The sequence below is a fragment of the Lissotriton vulgaris genome, chromosome 10 (genome assembly GCF_964263255.1).
Source record: "Lissotriton vulgaris chromosome 10, aLisVul1.2, whole genome shotgun sequence".
Lineage (NCBI taxonomy): Eukaryota > Metazoa > Chordata > Amphibia > Caudata > Salamandridae > Lissotriton > Lissotriton vulgaris.
The window spans coordinates 1,127,114,664-1,127,135,914 of NC_141698.1; the positions used below are offsets into that span (position 1 = coordinate 1,127,114,664).

The window sequence follows — 21,251 nt, forward strand, 5'->3', positions numbered from 1 at the left end:
GGACAACGGCTAGGCCAGTCCACATCCACCCCCGCAGCATCCGCCTCAAAACCCTCCTAGTCCGAGCTTTCAGGCCCACGTGACGCCAGTGGGGGGCAGGGTTCGCCATCACCTCCTCTACTGGTGCACTGTCACGTCGGACAGGTGGGTACTGCAAATCGTCCAAAGGGGCTACTCCCTCCCCTTTGAGGCGACCCCTCCAGCCATGCCACCGCAGTACCACTGCGTGTCGGGGGATCACTTGAATATTCTGCGAGAGGAAGTTACGGCCCTCTTGGCCAAGGGGGCCATCGAGCGCATTCCTGGGCCAGAAGTAGGGTGTGGTTGCTACTCCCACTACTTTCTGGTTCCCAAGAAGGGCAAAGGGGGCCTACGCCCTATCTTGGACCTGCAGAACGTCAACGGCTTCCTCCCGAAGGAGAAGTTCAAGATGCTGACACTGGCTCAAGTCTTAGCTACCCGGGAGACTGGATAGTAGAGTTGGACTTGCAGGACGCTTATTTTCACATCCCCGTCCTGCCGGCCCACCGGCGCTACCTGCTGTTCACGGTAGGCCACGAGCATTTTCAGTTTACCGTGCTCCCCTTCGGCCGTACCAGGGCCCCACAAGTGTTCACGAAAGTGATGGCGGTGGTCGCAGCTCATCTGCGCAGGTTAGGGGTTTCAGTCTTCCCCTACCTTGACGACTGGTTTTTGAAGGTGGGCTCACCCCAGACAGTCGTCAGCCACCTCCAGACCACGGCCGTCCTCCTGCACCTGCTGGGGTTCTCCATCAATTTGCCAAAGTCACACCTGTGTCCCTCTCAGGAGCTCCTCTTCATCGGAGCGGTTCTAGACTTGGCACAGTTTCGGGTTTATCCTTCCGAACAGCGGGTATGGGATATTCAGGCTCTGATTCCGATCTTTCAGCCGTTATCCCGAGTCTTGGTCAGGTTGATGCTGCGGCTTCTGGGGCTTATGGCCTCCTGCATCCTTCTGGTGCATCACGCCAGGTGGCGGATGCGGGCTCTGCAGTGGGACCTGAAGTTTCAGTGGGCCCAGCATCAGGTCAACTTGTCCGACCATGTCTTGATCTCGGAGGGCACTGTAAGACAGTTGCAGAGATGGCTCACGGACCGCGATTGTGTCAGCGGCAGATCCCTCTCCCTACCCCAACCGGAGCACGTAGTAGTGATGGACGCGTCCCTCCAGGGCTGGGGGGGGACACATGGGAGAGGTGGAGATCAGAGGCCTCTGGTCTCCGGCGGAGTCCTGGCTCCACATCAACCTTCTGGAGTTGCGGGCGATCCGGCTTGCACTGAAGGCATTCCTCCCCTCTGTCCGGGGGAGTGTAGAGCAGGTGTTTTACAGACAACACCACCGCCATGTGGTACTGCAACAAACAGGGTGGGGTGGTGTCATGGACCCTATGCCAGGAAACTCTGCGCCTCTGGCAGTGGCTGGAACATCAGGGCGTGACCCTGGTGGTTCAACACCTGGCAGGTTCTCTGAATGCCAGGGCCGACGAACTCAGCCGTCGGTGCATGATGGAAGTGCTGAAGAAGATCAGGCGCGACCGGGCCCAAGTGATCCTTGTGGCTCCGGACTGGGCACGAAGATACTGGTATCCCGAGCTACTCAGCATGTTGGTCGATCCCCCGATTCGTCTGCCTCTTCAGTAGAACCTTCTGTCGCAGCAGCAGGGGACGGTCCTCCACCCGAACCTGTCCAGTCTCCACTTGCATGCGTTGAGATTGAGCGGCGGCAGTTGAGGCAATTTGACTTGCCTCCTGAAGTCTGTAATGTAATTCTGGCAGCCAGGCGTCCCTCCACAAAATCGGTATACGCCCGCAGGTGGAACAAATTTGTGGCATGGTGCACAGCAAAGGCTGTGGATCCCCTTTCTGCCCCTCTTTCAGAGGTTCTCCTCTTTCTTCTTTCTCTTGCCCAGCAGGGTTCTGCTCTGGGCACTCTGAAGGGCTACCTCTCTGCCATTTCCGCTTTCTTAAGGTTCCCTGATCAGCCCTCTTTATTCAAGTCCCCAGTTGTAAATAGCTTTTTGAAGAGCATCACTCATATGTTCCCTCCTGGTCCTTTCGTAATGCCTCAGTGGGACTTGAACCTTGTTCTGACTTTTCTGATGTGCGCTCCCTTCGAGCCACTTCATAACTGTCCTCTTCGTCTCCTTACTCTTAAGACTGCATTCCTGGTTGCAATCACCTCTGCCAGGAGAGTGAGTGAGCTCCAGGCCCTTTCTTCTCAACCTTCTTTCCTTTCTGTCCATCCGGACAAAGTTGTGTTGCGGACGCGACCCTCTTTCCTGCCCAAGGTAGTCACAGCCTTCCACATCGGGCAGTCCATCACCTTGCCCACCTTATTTCCGCCTCTGCATCCCTCGAAAGAGGAAGAGAGGCTCCACCGTCTGGACCCAAAACGTGCGCTCTCATTCTATTTGGATCGCACACGCCAGTTCCAGGTAGATGACCAACTCTTTGTAGGTTACGTGGGCGCTAAGAAGGGTCGGGCGGTGCACAAGCGGACCATTTCTCGATGGGTCGTCTTGTGCATCAAGGCTTGTTACCCTATGGCTAGAAAGGAGCCTCCTGTGGAGCTATGTGCCCATTCCACTCGGGCCACGGCGGCTACTACTGCCCTGGGTCGGGGAGTCCCCTTGCAGGACCTCTGTCAGGCAGCTACGTGGGCCTCGCTGCACACGTTCGCAAGACACTACTGCTTGGACAGCCAAGGCAGGAGAGATGGCTTTTTCGGCGGTTCCGTTCTCTAGGACTTTCTGGTGTGATCATTGCTTCGCAGACCCACCACCGGGGTTGGTACTGCTAGGGTATCTATTCTAAGGTAAGGAATCTAATACTAACCTGTTTCTTTCAGAGGCACAAGTTACTTACCTTCGGTAACAATATATCTGTAAGAAACAGTAGTTAGTATTAGATTCCTTACTGCCCCACCCATCCTCTCCGTTCTGCGTACCGATCTCTAGGGTTAAGGTTCACCCCTTTCAGGGCCCTAGTTTCTAGGCACCAGTGTTGGTTTTTATCATGGCTCTGCGTTTCTGGTGCGGAAAAGCTATGTATAAGAACTGACGTCAGTGCGCGAGGGCGGCGTCTAAGTACTCAGGCGACGTCATACTGGCGCCAACTACGCCGACGACGGACGCGGAGCCGCAGACGATGCCTACCGACCCGCAAGGGTACTGCTACGCAAAAGGTTCCGGATCCAGTCTGACGCCTGGGGATATTCTAAGGTAAGGAATCTAATAATAACTACATTTCTTACAGATATATCGTTACCGAAGGTAAATAACTTGTGCATCAGGTGACAAGAGCAGTAAAAAGGTGCACTATTTTATATGACAGCCAACAAGTGCTAGATGCTATAGGAATACCAGGAAATGCCAACAACGTTCTATGTGAATAAACACCTTTGTTTTACCTCATAATCACAATCAATATTAGCCTATAGTTCTGTTTTGTGTCAAGTTTAAAAGAGGAATCCTTGCTTGTCTTTTTCCTCCCAGTGGGAGTTTTAACTCCTCCCTCACCCTCACCCTCACACCCCCTCACCCTCACACACCCCTTCACCCTCACACACACCCTCACCCACCCTCTCACCCTCACACACCCTCTCACCCTCTCATACCCTCTCACCCTTGCACACCCTCTCATCCTCACCCTCACACACCCTCACACCCTCACATACCCCCTCACACCCCCTCACCCTCACACACCCTCACCCTCACACACACCCTCACTCTCACACCCCCTCACCCTCTCACCCTCACACACATAACAAAACATAGCATAGCATAACAAAGCATAGCATAGCAAAACATAGCATAGCATAACATAACACAGCATAGCATAGCATAACAAATCAAAGCATAGGATAGCAAAACATAGCATAGCATAACAAAACAACATCACACTATGTGCTACCACAGCATCACTGAACGCCACAGCATCACTCGTTCGCCATCCCAACATCACTCAGCGCCACCACAGCATCAATCTGTGCAACCATTCAACAACAACAGGTTCAAATATGTTCTCTCCATGTTTCAAGCTTTATTACAAATGTAACAAAAAGATGTTAATATTTCACTTCTGTTCTTGGATTTTCGTCACAATAAGACACTGAACATAATCTTCACAAAAGTTATTTACAGAAGTTTAAGCTATTGCCATTATAAATTACAATAACTTTTATTTAAGTATTAATTATAAAATAAAATTAAAAGCCATTGTTATTTGTAATATTAATACATGTAAGTCACGTAAATACAACACATATTGCATGACAAATGCTACAGGTGTCACATTTGCGAAAGTTATAACTATTGGCATTGTCAATGAGAAAGCTATTAATTTCGCTATTTTCAAAAACAAAACATAAATTAAAAATGTGTCATTTACAATACCAATAGCTCAAATTTTCCTAATGCGAGACCTATTGCATTGCAGATGCTTGTTCGCCTTGTATCTCTTCTGCCTGCACCAGTGCCTGCCATTTGCTGCTCTTGCTTTTGTTTTCTCAGCCTGGGGCTGCTGGCCAATCAGTGGCTGAATGACATCTTCAGCGCCCTGGAGCCAGAGCTGCGGGCCTTCGTCAGCGCCTGCAATAGGATGAGCCCCTTCAGCTGCCTGCCCGTCCTGGTCACCCTGAGCAGGCACTCTCTGAGGGCGCAGGCGTTGCTGGACTCGTCCTCCGCCTCCTTCCTCCTCTCCGTGCTCAGAAACATCCTCCTCCTCGCGCATCATCACTTCGACAAGTGCATCGTAAGTGCCAGCGCTGCCCAGCATGGTTCCTCGGCCTGGCACTTGTACCCAGATCTATTCCTGTCGTAGAAAGAGGGAACCTTCAAATATGTTGTCATGTATATGTGTGAGACATGGAGAGAGTGCCCCATGCTTCCCAAGACCTTGCATCAATGCACATCCTAACACTATCCAGTACTTTAGTTAATATTCTCTAGGTTTTTTTTGTAAACATTTTATTTGGTTTTGCATCGTAAAGAACAGTAACACATGGCCTCTTCGAGCATATTTCAATAATGTGCAGTAAAAGACTCAGGGGCAGATCTACAAAGAAGTGCCACAGCGCTGCAACGCAAGCCTTTTGGCTACGTCACGCTGCGGCACTACCGAAGCACAGGAATGCGACATATCTACAATGATGTGTCACATTCCTGTGCTTCCCCCTGCGCCGGCACACAAACTACAGCCATGCGCCAGCGCAGGCACCCCTGCACCATGGTGCACGGACACCTGCGTCGTGGGGAGATTGTTTTTATGCATGAAGGAGCACCTTCCTGCACAAAAACAATCACTACAGGCATTTTCCTCTTTCAATGCGTGCTGTAGAAAGCAGCACGCTTTGAAAGATGAAAAAACAAGGAGAAATGAAAATATTTATCCTCGTTGCACCGCGTAGCATTGACACGCATTTCCAGATTTAAGATTCCTCGTAAATCTGGAAATGTGTCTCATTCCATGGGTGTTGCATCGGAACACCCACAGCAAAACCCATGGAACCCCCCTTCCAGGCAAAGTGCGGTGTGCAAAGAGGCCGTATTTACAAGGACAGAAAAAGCCAAGCAGGGTGGATTTTCCTGTCCTTGTAAATATGGAGAAGTGAAATGCGCCTCCAGTACCTCACAAAAAGTGACGTACTGGTGTAGGGTGACCAACCGTCTGTAAATTTCACGGACAGTCCGTAATTTCGGCCGTCTGTCCGTTGTCAGTGAAGGATTCTTTAACGGACGCCATTTGTCCGTAATTTTAACCGGGCACGGTCGCACATCCATAAAGCCGGCACAGCTTCCACCCACCTCCGTTCTTGACTTGACATGACGCATTCAGGGCTGTTGTGTAGTTAACAAGGACCCCCTGATTGCAATGGATTCAAGATTCCTAGGTCAGGGAAAAACAACTAATCAATAATAAACAACCTAGGCAATCATAGTCGAAGTTCAGTTCACAGTAACATAAGATTTTAAAAAAATGGAAGAATGGAGCTACTAATAAATACAAATATTGATATTTATTTACATATATAATCAAAAATTAACACAAAATTATATATACATGAAGGAAATGACAAAATAATCAAACATGATACATAAAGAAAAATTAGCAAATATCATACATGATTCACAACACATTATAAAAATTCATTAAAACAGTAGAAATGGCTTAATAATCCTCGACGCGCGTTTCGGCGACCAGCGCCTTCTTCTGGAGAAGCCAAATATATTCTATAAATACAAAGATTCAGGATACAAACAGAAATAATTATAAACAATTCTAAGGTAAAAGGACGATTTCAACATAATTAAAAAACAGCACATATTTAAATTAGTAGCTTCATTTAACCATTTCAACCAAGACATTTTACTTCATTTTCCTGTATATCTCCACAAACGGACTACAACTGCAGCAGTGCAGAGGGACTTATGAATTCAACAATTTCGTATAGAAATGCTATTCTTTCTGTGATTTGATAAACAAATAATAGATGATAAATTCTTACAGTAACAAGTTTCTATCTTTGTCATTAAAAATGGAAGAGAATTATGGACCAAAAGTTTACTGCAAATGGTAGATAGTGTATTTATAGAGTCCCTTACTATTTAAATAGGGATAATTTAATTTATATACTTACATGTCGCAACGATATGCATAAGATAAAAGTCAGGCTGACACAAATGATATTCTTTCTTCAGAACATTTCTTTAAAAGATTCCAGGGTAGTAGAAGTGATGGGCAACTAGTTAAACACTAGAGATGTGTAAAGAAAATAATAATTGCATTGTAATGTTTACTAATAGGCACTTTTTAGTTTGATGAACATATAACAGCTTAAACAAGAGAAGGCTTAATGAAAGTAATTACCCAGAATTGATGTCTGGTTAGAATCTCTGGATAAAATGGACAGGGGAAACACAGGTTTGTTCTGATATACAAGGTATGTGATGTTCTTTTGGAGCCGGGTCTATGAAAGCCAAAAGAAAAAACGGGAAAGACACCTATAACACAAGTTAAGTGACGCGTTTATATAATCCTATTCTGGTTAATCTCCTTCTATTTAGTCCCATAGATAGTACCTGATAGAGTAGATGGAGTGACTTAGATTTCTCGCCGTCACGGAGGCAGGATTATAGGCACTGAATACGGGGTACGATGCGTGCACTTACAAGTCTCTAAAGAAGACAGTAGTAAAAGCTCTTTTAGGATACAATACCACCAGAATAGCTACATTGCGCGGAGGCAGGATTATAGGCACTGAGTACGGGGTACGATGCATGCGCCTGCAAGTCTCTAAAGAATACCGTTGTAAGAGCTCTTTTAGGATACAAAGCCACCAGGATAGCTACGTTGCACGGAGGCAAGATTATAAACACTGAGTACGGGGGACGATGCGTGCGCTTGCAAGTCTCTAAAGAAGACATTTGTAAAAGCGAATTTTAGGATACAATACCACCAGAGTAGCTACGTTGCTTCATTAGGGGAAGTAATTCTAAATATTCAATTTGGAGATATACCTGCATGGGTGTCGATGTACCCTTGGATATATAACTCCTCCTGATGTGGAGAAGTTCCTTTCTTTTTAGTTTTCTGACAGGGCTTCAGAAAAATATGTAACATTAGTTTTTAGGTTTTGCCTAGCCAATGCGTACGAAGTACGCATGCGCTAGGAAAAACTTAATGATATCTGTGTGTGGGGACTGGACCGTCCCCACTCTCTCATTGGCTAGCTCCATAAATGGAGGCTAGCCATTGGGAGAAGGCTCTGTCCGTCAATCTCGGACCAGATTCGGGGGCGTTCCCGAGAATTTTTGGCTTTTGGCGACGTCAGGCTACGTCAGCCAAAAGCCCTCGGGAACGCCCCCGAATCTGGTCCGGCATTGAGCCGGCACCCGCCTTCCTGCTCGCGTGGGCGTGGTCGCCTTTCCCGCCCCCTCTCCCACTCCTCTTCCATGCCGACCACGGGTGAGTGCTCTGCCGACCCCTGAAACTGTTGTTAGGGTCAAAAATACAGCTGCAAAGGAACAGTCACTGGTTTAAAACCGTGGAGCTTCCGAATCACTGTATATTTTTATGACAGAACAATACACGTCTCCGCCTGTCATTCTAAGAATTTACAATAGCTGCAGGGATTTGTAGTCCCATCCAAGAACCATCTAACTAGAAACCCACAGAAAGAACTACAAACCCCATATGTCTACGGGTAGAATGCTCAGGGTATTTAAAGAACATCGATGGGATCACCATGGCAGCGCGGCAAGGGGTGCGGCAGCTGTCAGTGAAGAAGTTGGGGGCGGGGATGAAGGCGTGTCTTTTTTACAGCTACAACATGTCCGTGAGCGATTAACTAAACACGCCTCCCCCATGCGGTGTTTACTTACCTATCCCTGCTGCACAGTCTGTAGTATAGCAACGTGGAGTGTGTGAGATCAAAACCTAAATTGTGGGGTGGGATTCATGCAGTACAGATGGGCTCTCGGACTTTTATAACTATCCAAGCAGGGCACACGTGTGTTCGCCTGCAACCCTAGCGCGAGGCGAGGGATGTCTGGGAGATACGCGGACGGAGGATAAACTAAGAATACCCTTATCCCCTTTGCCCCGCCTGGCAGCGTCAAGAATTCATGAAATGCTAGACTCATCCGTGTTCCTCGCGCTGCCCTCTTTTGCAGGCCGAGTGCATTACCCTGCCTCAGGCCGGGGTGAGATCCCACGCCTTGCGCAGCAGCCCTGGAACCTTTGCCCACTAGGGTTTGTTTCCGGTCGGTATGGGAATCTTTCAAATCAAAACGCGGAAGCTGCTCGCTGCTGGAGATTGCTGAGCTGACGGACACTTTTGCACTGCTAATCTGGTTCTGTTGATCCAAAAAGCTGAGACCGCCGGTATATAAATGCCTGGTCTGGAGCTGGAGGTGGCAGAGGGCCGTTTCTGGGAGTAAGTACTGCAGTTTGATGCAAACTAGCTAGTGACAGACATACAGTATTTCACCCTATTATCGTTCACAATTAACTTGTGAATAATCACTATGTATACACGTATAATGTTATGAATTGTATTACCAGAGTTGATTGCAGCTCGTAATTTTGCACTACGTCCTCTCGGGCGATGTTGATGTAGTCATCAAAACAAGATAATATTTATTTTTATGAGGGCAGGATTAGCTTCAACCAGAATACGCCATGAATGGTAACCACTTGTTACATATTTGAGAATTAGATATTACTTACATACGTGCTGTTGTACATTTTTTGGCACATGATCACTTTGCACTGCTTCACTTTTCTTTTGCAGTATTATGCACTCTACTTACGATTGCATTGAATCATGCCTTCATTTATTATGTAAAGAAATCTTGTTAAGAATCCATGATTTATCACTTTGTTCTATTATTTGAATACAATATGAAATACAGTTGTGAGATTTTTTAATCATGGATTTTTAAACATTTGTGAAGAATGAGAAATTTCCTAGCTAATGATAAGGAAAGTTTCAGTTCTATTAAGGACAAGTAGGCGTGGAATATGCATTACTTTCTTAAATCACCAGCCTTTAAAGAACATAATAAAGAAAAAACAACACAGACTACATATCCCATGAACATAGGGGAGTAAGCAGGGCTTTAAGTGGGCCAGGTCTCACCGGTTCTGAGCACCAGCACCCTGTGCTCTCAGCTCTTTACCCCTGTGCCCTCAGCTCTTTACCCCTGTGCCCTCAGCTCTTTACCCCTGTGCCCTCCGCTCCCACCCCTGTGCCCTCCGCTCCCACCCCTGTGCCCTCCACTCCCACCCCTGTGCCCTCAGCTCTCAACCCTGTGCCCTCAGCTCTCAACCCTCTGCCCTCAGTTCTCAACCCTCAGCCATCAGCTCTCACCCCTCTGCCCTCAGCTCTCACCCCTCTGCCCTCAACTCACACCCCCTGCCCTCACCCGTGCCCTCCGCTCTGACACCTGTGCCCTGTGACCCTCACCGGTGACCATGGCTAGCATGGCAGGGGAGATTGTGGCCTTCCTGCTGGCCCTGTCTGGCTGGATGCTGGTCTGCTCCACGCTGCCCACCGACTACTGGAAGTGTGTGGCTCTGTGTGTGTGTGTGTGTGTGGCTCTGCGTGTGGCTCTGTAGGTATGTATGTGTGTGGGTCTGTGTGTTTGTGTGTGGCATTTGCAAGAGATTAAGCTATTGGCATTGTAAATGACAGTGCCATTTATTTATCTATTTTCAAAACCAACACATAAATAAAAAAATGTTGTCATTTACAATGCCAATAGCTCTAACTTTTTCAAAGGCGAGACCCCACCCCCGCTCTTCTTCGTTGTTGGTGTCCGTTACCCCCCACCCCTGCTCTTCCTGGTTGTGCTGGTGTCCGTCCCCCCCCACCCCCGCTCTTCCTAGTTGTGCTTGTGTCCGTCCCCACCCACGCTCTTCCTGGTTGTGCTGCTGTCCATCACCCCCCACCCCCGCTCTTCCTAGTTGTGCTGGTGTCCGTCCCCCCCACCCCGCTCTTCCTGGTTGTGCTGCTGTCCGCCCCCCCCACCCCCGCTCTTCCTGGTTGTGCTGGTGTCCGTCCCCCCCTTCGCCCTTCCTGGTTGTGCTGGTGTCCGCCCACCCCCGCTCTTCCTGGTTGTGCTGGTGTCCGTCCCCACCCCCGCTCTTCTTCGTTGTGCAGGTGTCCGTCCCCCCACTCTGTATGTGTGAGGGTGGCTCTGTCTGTGTGAGGGTGGCTCTGTGTAGGTGGCTCTGTGTGTGTGAGGGTGGCTGTGTGTAGGTGGCTCTGTGTGTGTAGGTGGCTCTATGTGAATGACTGTGGGTGGCTCTGTGTGTGTGTGGCTCTGTGTGTGTGTTTGTGCTGTGTGTGTGTGTTTGTGCTCTGTGTGTGTGTGCAAATGCAATAGGTCGCACATTTGTGAGAGATTAAGCTATTAGCATTGTAAATGACAATGCCATTTATTTATCTGTTTTCAAAACCAACACATAAATACAAAATTTGTCATTTACAATGCCAATAGCTCTAACTTTTACAAAGGCGAAACCGTCGCATTGTATACAGAAAAAATTAGTTATATTTAGAGGGGTCGGAGTGGGGCGCAGTGGGTGGATGGATGGATGCATGATGGATGGATGTATGCATGATGCATGGATGAATGGGTGGATGAAAGGATGGGTTGTTGGTTGCATGGGTTGGTGGATTGCATAAATTGTTGAGTACTCGGCTGTATATATGCATCTATCCATCCACCCATCCACCTATCCATGCATCTATCCATACACCCATCCATGCATGCACCCATCCATGCATCCACCAACTCAACCATGCAAGCATTACAACAAGAGCCCGCAGCTCTCCTTCGTCTCTCCTCGCCCCCCCTTCCCTGAGCCCGCAGCTCTCCTTCGTCTCTCCTCGCCCCCCCTTCCCTGTGCCCTGCCCTGCTATTGTAAATGACAATGCCATTTATTTATGTTAAAAAAAAACAAATAAAAATAATGTCAAGAGCAATGCCAATAGCTCTAACTTTAACAAAGGCAAAACCATTGCATTGTAAATGCTTGTTACGGACTCTATTCGGGTAGGTCTGTAATTACGTCTAAAAAGATCTAATTGGACCTGAGCGGGCACGTTACTCTTACCTTCTGGTATTGTTTCTATTAAGTCTAAACAATCTGACGGCGAGAAACGGGGTTCCGACGGCTCCAATTTTCCAAATGCGATGCTATCAGAGTGGGAAAGGAACGCGTTTATATAGCGTTCCAGATTAAGATTATCTTTCTCAGCTGTGTGAGCATTGTCGTCATTGAGTATGCGACTGGGGATAACTAAAAACAAAAAACGGACTATTCCTTGATCTCAACGTTATAACCGAAGCGCATCGTTAATGGAAATAAATATAAAGGCGAGGCTGTTTCAACGTGATTAATATATCAAATAGTGATCTTTATTAAACCTACCTCTCAATATAAACGTTGTCATTATCGAGCCCATAACTGAGATCTGCGATAGATAATCGAAGAAATGAAAAACAAAAAACAGACTATTCTTTAACGTCTACGTTGTAACTGAAAATGTTGGTGTAAACAGATACAAAAGACCGACTATACTAAAGTGTTGCACATACATGATATCACTCTATATATAGAGCCGACACTAAACTTCAAGATTAACTCAAAGTAGTATGTCCGTTATGTCGCATAGCCTGTAGATGAACTACTGTTTCGCTTTAGCGTGTATAAAGCCATGTTAAGAATACGCAATAAGAAGATAATAACAAGTAGATCTTTAACGCTTGACATATAAGCGGTGCTGTTTCTATGTACATTATTAATCCTCAATTTTGTTAACAGATTGCGTTCTCCCGTGGGAGAATGCAATCTGTTAACAAAATTGAGGTCTCAATAGTGAAATCCCGTGGGAGAACGCAATCTGTTAACAAAATTGAGGATTAATAATGTACATAGATACCCACTAACTGCAATACCCTATATACTATCTCTGCAGGATGTTCAAATAGTTTCCTCTAGCTGTTCAGATTCAATAAAAGGTAGGAATATCCGTAGAAAAATGCAATCCATCAACAGAATTGAAGATCATAAGTATATATGGGTAACTATAGTACCCTATACACTACTTTTATAAGATGTTTAAATAGTTTCCTCTTACTTAATGTTTAGAACTAATAAAAAGTAGAAATATCTGTTGGTTATAATATCTTAAAGAAACAGCACCCCTTATATGTCAAGCGTTAAAGATCTACTTGTTATTATCTTCTTATTGCGTATTCTTAACATGGCTTTATACATGCTAAAGCGAAACAGTAGTTCATCTACAGGCTATGCAACATAACGTACATACTACTTTGAGTTAATCTTGAAGTTTAGTGTAGGCTCTATATATAGAGTGATATCATGTATGTGCAACACTTTAGTATAGTCGGTCTTTTGTATCTGTTTACACCAACATTTTCAGTTACAACGTAGACGTTAAAGAATAGTCCGTTTTTTGTTTTTCATTTCTTCGATTATCTATCGCAGATCTCAGTTATGGGCTCGATAATGACAACGTTTATAATGAGAGGTAGGTTTAATAAAGATCACTATTTGATATATTAATCACGTTGAAACAGCCTCGCCTTTAAATTTATTTCCATTAACGATGTGCTTCGGTTATAACGTTGAGATCAAGGAATAGTCCGTTTTTTGTTTTTAGTTATCCCCAGTCACATACTCAATGACGACGATGCTCACACAGCTGAGAAAGATAATCTTAATCAGGAACGCTATATAAACGCGTTCCTTTCCCACTCTGATAGCATTGCATTTGGAAAATTGGAGCCGTCGGAACCCCGTTTCTCACCGTCAGATTGTTTAGACTTAATAGAAACAATACCAGAAGGTAAGAGTAACGTGCCCGCTCAGGTCCACTTAGATCTTTTTAGACGTAATTACAGACCTACCCGAATAGAGTCCGTAAAAACTAATGTTACATATTTTTCTGCAGCCCTGTCAGAAAACTAAAAAGAAAGGAACTTCCCCACATCAGGAGGAGTTATATATCCAAGGGTACATCGACACCCATACAGGTATATCTCCAAATTGAATATTTAGAATTACTTCCCCTAATGAAGCAACATAGCTACTCTGGTGGTATTGTATCCTAAAATTCGCTTTTACAAATGTCTTCTTTAGAGACTTGCAAGCGCACGCATCGTCCCCTGTACTCAGTGTTTATAATCTTGCCTCCGTGCAACGTAGCTATCCTGGTGGCATTGTATCCTAAAAGAGCTCTTACAACGGTATTCTTTAGAGACTTGCAGGCGCATGCATCGTACCCCGTACTCAGTGCCTATAATCCTGCCTCCGCTCAATGTAGCTATTCTGGTGGTATTGTATCCTAAAAGAGCTTTTACTACTGTCTTCTTTAGAGACTTGTAAGTGCACGCATCGTACCCCGTATTCAGTGCCTATAATCCTGCCTCCGTGACGGCGAGAAACCTAAGTCGCTCCATCTACTCTATCAGGTACTATCTATGGGACTAAATAGAAGGAGATTAACCAGAATAGGATTATATAAACGCAGTCACTTAACTTGTGTTATAGGTGTCTTTCCCGTTTTTTCTTTTGGCTTTCATAGACCCGGCTCCAAAAGAACATCACATACCTTGTATATCAGAACAAACCTGTGTTTCCCTGTCCATTTTATCCAGAGATTCTAACCAGACATCAATTCTGGGTAATTACTTTCATTAAGCCTTCTCTTGTTTAAGCTGTTATATGTTCATCAAACTAAAAAGTGCCTATTAGTAAACATTACAATGCAATTAGTATTTTCTTTACACATCTCTAGTGTTTAACTAGTTGCCCATCATTTTTACTACCCTGGAATCTTTTAAAGAAATGTTCTGAAGAAAGAATATCATTTGTGTCAGCTTGACTTTTAATTTATGCATATCGTTGCGACATGTAAGTATATAAATTAAATTATCCCTATTTAAATAGTAAGGGACTCTATAAATACACTATCTACCATTTGCAGTAAACTTTTGGTCCATAATTCTCTTCCATTTTTAATGACAAAGATAGAAACTTGTTACTGTAAGAATTTATCATCTATTATTTGTTTATCAAATCACAGAAAGGATAGCATTTCTATACGAAATTGTTGAATTCATAAGTCCCTCTGCACTGCTGCAGTTGTAGTCCGTTTGTGGAGATATACAGGAAAATGAAGTAAAATGTCTTGGTTGAAATGGTTAAATGAAGCTACTAATTTAAATATGTGCTGTTTTTTAATTATGTTGAAATTGTCCTTTTACCTTAGAATTGTTTATAATTATTTCTGTTTGTATCCTGAATCTTTGTATTTATAGAATATATTTGGCTTCTCCAGAAGAAGGCGCTGGTCGCCGAAACGCGCGTCGAGGATTATTAAGCCATTTCTACTGTTTTAATGAATTTTTATAATGTGTTGTGAATCATGTATGATATTTGCTAATTTTCATTATGTATCATGTTTGATTATTTTGTCATTTCCTTCATGTATATATAATTTTGTGTTAATTTTTGATTATATATGTAAATAAATATCAATATTTGTATTTCTTAGTAGCTCCTTTCTTCAATTTTTTTAAAATCTTATGTTACTGTGAACTTCAACTATGATTGCCTAGGTTGTTTATTTTTGATTAGCATATTAGTGTAAATAACAAGGACCCCTGTTGAGAAAGTCAATTCGAGGTACAGGGAAATAAACAATGTAAACAAAATAGCATGATAATAACACATAGAAAGGGAGAAATTGCAAGAAGGACACACAACTAGGTAATTAAAAAACTAAATTTCATTTAATATATTCATAATCTTGGCATTAAAAACAAGTAATAAAAGCATGCAATGTAAATCAGTTATACAAACAACAAATTGCTAAATCATCATATGAAAAATACATATAAAAAACTTATACTGGTGGCAAACATTAATATTCTATTCGACGCGCGTTTCGGCGTTATTGGGAACACCTTCTTCAGGAGCCACAGTAATATCTGGAAAACATATTTAGTACATAAATAAATAAGCAAAAGTAATTTACACATAACCAAGAGAACACAATCTCAAAATACACATCAAATTAAAAAACTAAAAAAGGTGTAGTGCCTAAATCACAATAACTCCCTACTTATATAGCTAATAGGATATAGCTATATAAGGCACAAACTAGCATAAATATATTTTGAGCAGTGGTAATTTGTAAGGAAAGGGAAATTCTAAGGTCATGGAATAACGACCAGAGTGTGTAAGGATAGTAGTAACATAACTAATCAGGTGCGAGGGACAATACATATTCCAAAGTAATGTGACATAGATGTGATCAAGGCATGATGATGTACATGCAGTCCACTAGAAGCGGGAAGCCTACACTGAGCGAACCTGATGTCTAGGATGTCTAATTGATAAACACTTCTATTGGTCCTTGATGGTCCTCAAGATAACTATTCTAACTTATTGCGTCAAGCAAAAACATGCAAGAAAGATGTCAAAATTATGTAGTTGAGGGGCCCCAAGTGCAGGATATTAGAGCTCACTTACCAAAGTCACACAACGATGATTGTGGAAAGGTAGGCTTGTCTTCCTTTCTAGGCTAATCTCCTTGTTTTATAATCTAAAGATCAGATTTTTAAATGGACAAAGACAACAAGGAAAATTATCAGTGGGAAACTTCAAAGGATTAGTGATGCACAATTACAGCAAGGGAATTATAAAAACTTCCGCCCTGATCAGAATAAGTACACTAACTGTAGGACATATTTATCCTATGTTGCCAGTCTGAGATCATAATGTTAGGATTACAGATGGGGAAAGAAAAGGCGGACATGTGTACACCTATTAGACTCTTAAATCTTAAAATAAGACATACCCTAATATATGGAAGATAGAGTCACTCTATGTACATTATAGCGTAAGTACTTATTTGTGCTTACCAGATTAACTCATCACTGGCTATTAATATTTGAGGAGCCCCTTTGAATGCAGGATAGTATGTTTGCATCCGACCAAATGGTTTTCAGGTGTATACGGCTGTGAATTTTAAAACGAGAATATATGTAGGATACTCAAGGTCAGTTTATTACTAATGTCAAATAAAAAGATGGGTGATATAACAGGCTTATATAAGGATCGTTATATGCAGGGCTCATTACGTAGCTAAATAATCCTTACCAAATGAACTCGGCAAAGGAGGATGCCTAGTATTCTGGTAGCAACAAAGCAGGACGTGGATATCGTCAGGTCTTATGTTAATCCGCTTCCAAGTGATGGTAAAAAAAGGGGTCCCCTTGCAATACTGAAATGTGAAGATACAAAGTAAACTTCTATAAAATCCCCGCATTGACTGCAAACGATTATCGTGCAACACTTTTTCATTTTAATCAGACGCGTTATTTTTAAGCGTTTTAGCCTTACCGGGAACGTAAGGTGTATATTGGTGCCGTTTACACGTAGATTCGTGAAGTAAATTAACTCGTGCTATCTGCCGTCTTAAAGGTCGGCCGGAGGAAGATGTGTCGCTGTGCCGCCTTACAATATCTAGAAAGACAGAGGCGGGCGGGGAAAAATCATTAAACTTAAGCCAACTAAGTAAGAAAGGGCGGATGGTTAAGTCTAACGGGGTGGCGTAGGTTCAAAGGAGCAGAGTCTTACCTAAACGGATAGGATAAGTCCGTTTGTATCAACACGGGGGAGCCGCGCTGAAATGAGCTGCTGGCATCCCGCAGCCGTTGAGAACAGGAAGTAACTCGGTGGCCTGGACTACGAGTCCTTATAAATGGACAGCTGAAACTAATTCATGTGACGTGTTGCTGATATGGTTCCACCTTTTAAAAGGGGAATCCTTTCAATTTACAAACTATGCACTCCGTCGTTCAAGGGAGGTGACGGGAAATGCAAATGGACCTCTCTATGTAAAAGTATTGCTGTGAACCTATCGTGCATATAAATGCAACAACTTTATTACAGATCACGAAAGATTACAACGTGCCTGGTACTTCACGATTAACGAAGGGGGTAGGGGAGGGGTTTTAGAGGAGGCGCGATGACGGCGCGGTGGCAGATAAGGTAGTTGCGAATTAGTGCCTGTAATTTTCCAAATGTCCATATAAAATACCGGAAAGGTGTATATAATTCAAATCTTTAGATTCTAGACTCTTACTCGTCGATAAGTTGCGGCCAAGAAAAATAATTTGGATTGGGCCATAATTTAAAAATAGAAGAGGAGCGAAGTGTGATAATATTTTATTGTACCAACGAATGGTGATGATTTTTAAGAGACAAGGGAAAGTCCCAGAAAGTATTTCCGAAACTATAGCAGTCTCAAGAACACAAATTATACTACATATTAAGTTCATGATATTGAACAGTGGCAAGAATCAAGAGCGTGTGCCAACTTCATGATATTGAACAGTGGCAAGAATCAAGAGTATGTGCTAACTTTGGATACTCATGAACAATTTTAAAGGGTGGATTTCATGGTGGGAAGGAAAGAGAAGGGGATCCTGATTGCTAAAGCAAATTTTATCATATTATCTGCAGTTTAGATCTAATGAATCTAGCTAGGACATAGTATGGAGAGAACGCTTCGTAGTGGAGATGGTTATTGTATCGCGTTCTCCCAAGGGATTTCTCTAGAATGCGCCAGAAGACTTAAACTGGCGCATTCTAGAGAAAATTAAAACTTCAGACAGTAAAGGAGGATGCGCCATTCGGAAAAAAAGAGAGGTTTATTGGATTTTTGTTTTGGACACATACAAAAGGGGACTTAACAGCGAAATCCCTTGGGAGAACGCGATACAATAACCATCTCCACTACGAAGCGTTCTCTCCATACTATGTAATAGCTAGATTCATTAGATCTAAACTGCAGATAATATGATAAAATTTGCTTTAGCAATCAGGATCCCCTTCTCTTTCCTTCCCACCATGAAATCCACCCTTTAAAATTGTTCAAGAGTATCCAAAGTTAGCACATACTCTTGATTCTTGCCACTGTTCAATATCATGAAGTTGGCACACGCTCTTTATTCTTGCCACTGTTCAATATCATGAACTTAATATGTAGTATAATTTGTGTTCTTGAGACTGCTATAGTTTCGGAAATACTTTCTGGGACTTTCCCTTGTCTCTTAAAAATCATCACCATTCGTTGGTACAATAATATATTATCACACTTCGCTCCTCTTCTATTTTTAAATTATGGCCCAATCCAAATAATTTTTCTTGGCCGCAACTTATCGACGAGTAAGAGTCTAGAATCTAAAGATTTGAATTATATACGCCTTTCCGGTATTTTATATGGACATTTGGAAAATTACAGGCACTAATTCGCAACTACCTTATCTGCCACCGCGCCGTCATCGCGCCTCCTCTAAAACCCCTCCCCTACCCCCTTTGTTAATCGTGAAGTACCAGGCACGTTGTAATCTTTCGTGATCTGTAATAAAGTTGTTGCATTTATATGCACGATAGGTTCACAGCAATACTTTTACATAGAGAGGTCCATTTGCATTTCCCGTCACCTCCCTTGAACGACGGAGTGCATAGTTTGTAAATTAAAAGGATTCCCCTTTTAAAAGGTGGAACCATATCAGCAACACGTCACATGAATTAGTTTCAGCTGTCCATTTATAAGGACTCGTAGTCCAGCCCACCGAGTTACTTCCTGTTGTCAACGGCTGCGGGACGCCAGCAGCTCATTTCAGCGCGGCTCCCCCGGGTTGATACAAACGGACTTATCCTATCCGTTTAGGTAAGACTCTGCTCCTTTGAACCTACGCCACCCCGTTAGACTTAACCATCCGCCCTTTCTTACTTAGTTGGCTTAAGTTTAATGATTTTTCCCCGCCCGCCTCTGTCTTTCTAGATATTGTAAGGCGGCACAGCGACACATCTTCCTCCAGCCGACCTTTAAGACGGCAGATAGCACGAGTTAATTTACTTCACGAATCTACGTGTAAACGGCACCAATATACACCTTACGTTCCCGGTAAGGCTAAAACGCTTAAAAATAACGCGTCTGATTAAAATGAAAAAGTGTTGCACGATAATCGTTTGCAGTCAATGCGGGGATTTTATAGAAGTTTACTTTGTATCTTCACATTTCAGTATTGCAAGGGGACCCCTTTTTTTACCATCACTTGGAAGCGGATTAACATAAGACCTGACGATATCCACGTCCTGCTTTGTTGCTACCAGAATACTAGGCATCCTCCTTTGCCGAGTTCCTTTGGTAAGGATTATTTAGCTACGTAATGAGCCCTGCATATAACGATCCTTATATAAGCCTTTTATATCACCCATCTTTTTATTTGACATTAGTAATAAACTGACCTTGAGTATCCTACATATATTCTCGTTTTAAAATTCACAGCCGTATACACCTGAAAACCATTTGGTCGGATGCAAACATACTATCCCGTCTGCATTCAAAGGGGCTCTTCAAATATTAATAGCCAGTGATGAGTTAATCTGGTAAGCACAAATAAGTACTTACGCTATAATGTACATAGAGTGACTCTATCTTCCATATATTAGGGTATGTCTTATTTTAAGATTTAAGAGTCTAATAGGTGTACACATGTCCGCCTTTTCTTTCCCCATCTGTAATCCTAACATTATGATCTCAGACTGGCAAAATAGGATAAATATGTCCTACAGTTAGTGTACTTATTCTGATCAGGGCGGAAGTTTTTATAATTCCCTTGCTGTAATTGTGCATCACTAATCCTTTGAAGTTTCCCACTGATAATTTTCCTTGTTGTCTTTGTCCATTTAAAAATCTGATCTTTAGATTATAAAACAAGGAGATTAACCTAGAAAGGAAGACAAGGCTACCTTTCCACAATCATCGTTGTGTGACTTAGGTAAGTGAGCTCTAATATCCTGCACTTGGGGCCCCTCAACTACATAATTTTGACATCTTTCTTGCATGTTTTTGCTTGACGCAATAAGTTAGAATAGTTATCTTGAGGACCATCAAGGACCAATAGAAGTGTTTATCAATTAGACATCCTAGACATCAGGTTCGCTCAGTGTAGGCTTCCCGCTTCTAGTGGACTGCATGTACATGTACATCATCATGCCTTGATCACATCTATGTCACATTACTTTGGAATACGTATTGTCCCTCTCACCTGATTAGTTATGTTACTACTATCCTTACACACTCTGGTCGTTATTCCATGACCTTAGAATTTCCCTTTCCTTACAAATTACCACTGATCAAAATATATTTATGCTAGTTTGTGCCTTATATAGCTATATCCTATTAGCTATATAAGTAGGGAGTTATTGTGATTTAGGCACTACACCTTTTTTAGTTTTTTAATTTGATGTGTATTTTGAGATTGTGTTCTCTTGGTTATGTGTAAATTACTTTTGCTTATTTATTTATGTATTAAATATGTTTTCCAGATATTACTGTGGCTCCTGAAGAAGGCGTTCCCAATAACGCCGAAACGCACGTCGAATAGAATATTAATGTTTGCCACCAGTATAAGTTTTTTATATGTATTTTTCATATGATGATTTAGCAATTTGTTGTTTGTATAACTGATTTACATTACATGCTTTTATTACTTGTTTTTAATGCCAAGATTATGAATATATCAAATGAAATTTAGTTTTTTAATTACCTAGTTGTGTGTCCTTCTTGCAATTTCTCCCTTTCTATGTGTTATTATAATGCTATTTTGCTTA

The 21,251-nt window shown here is 43.0% G+C and overlaps 1 protein-coding gene and 1 long non-coding RNA gene across 2 annotated transcripts in view; both read left to right on the forward strand.

The window, feature by feature from the left end:
- Positions 1-21,251, forward strand: part of LOC147689434 (exocyst complex component 1-like) — a 1,248,358-nt gene that overhangs the window by 1,127,660 nt on the left and 99,447 nt on the right. Inside the window, exon 15 of the mRNA XM_086939926.1 lies at positions 4,532-4,772. Within this exon, the coding sequence (XP_086796052.1) occupies positions 4,532-4,772 (241 nt within the window). The remainder of the gene's footprint in view (positions 1-4,531; positions 4,773-21,251) is intronic.
- Positions 19,222-21,086, forward strand: LOC147689436 (uncharacterized). The gene is made up of 6 exons (XR_015300727.1): positions 19,222-19,302; positions 19,417-19,539; positions 19,659-19,782; positions 19,924-20,024; positions 20,344-20,416; positions 20,967-21,086. It is a non-coding gene; the product is annotated as an uncharacterized LOC147689436 (long non-coding RNA).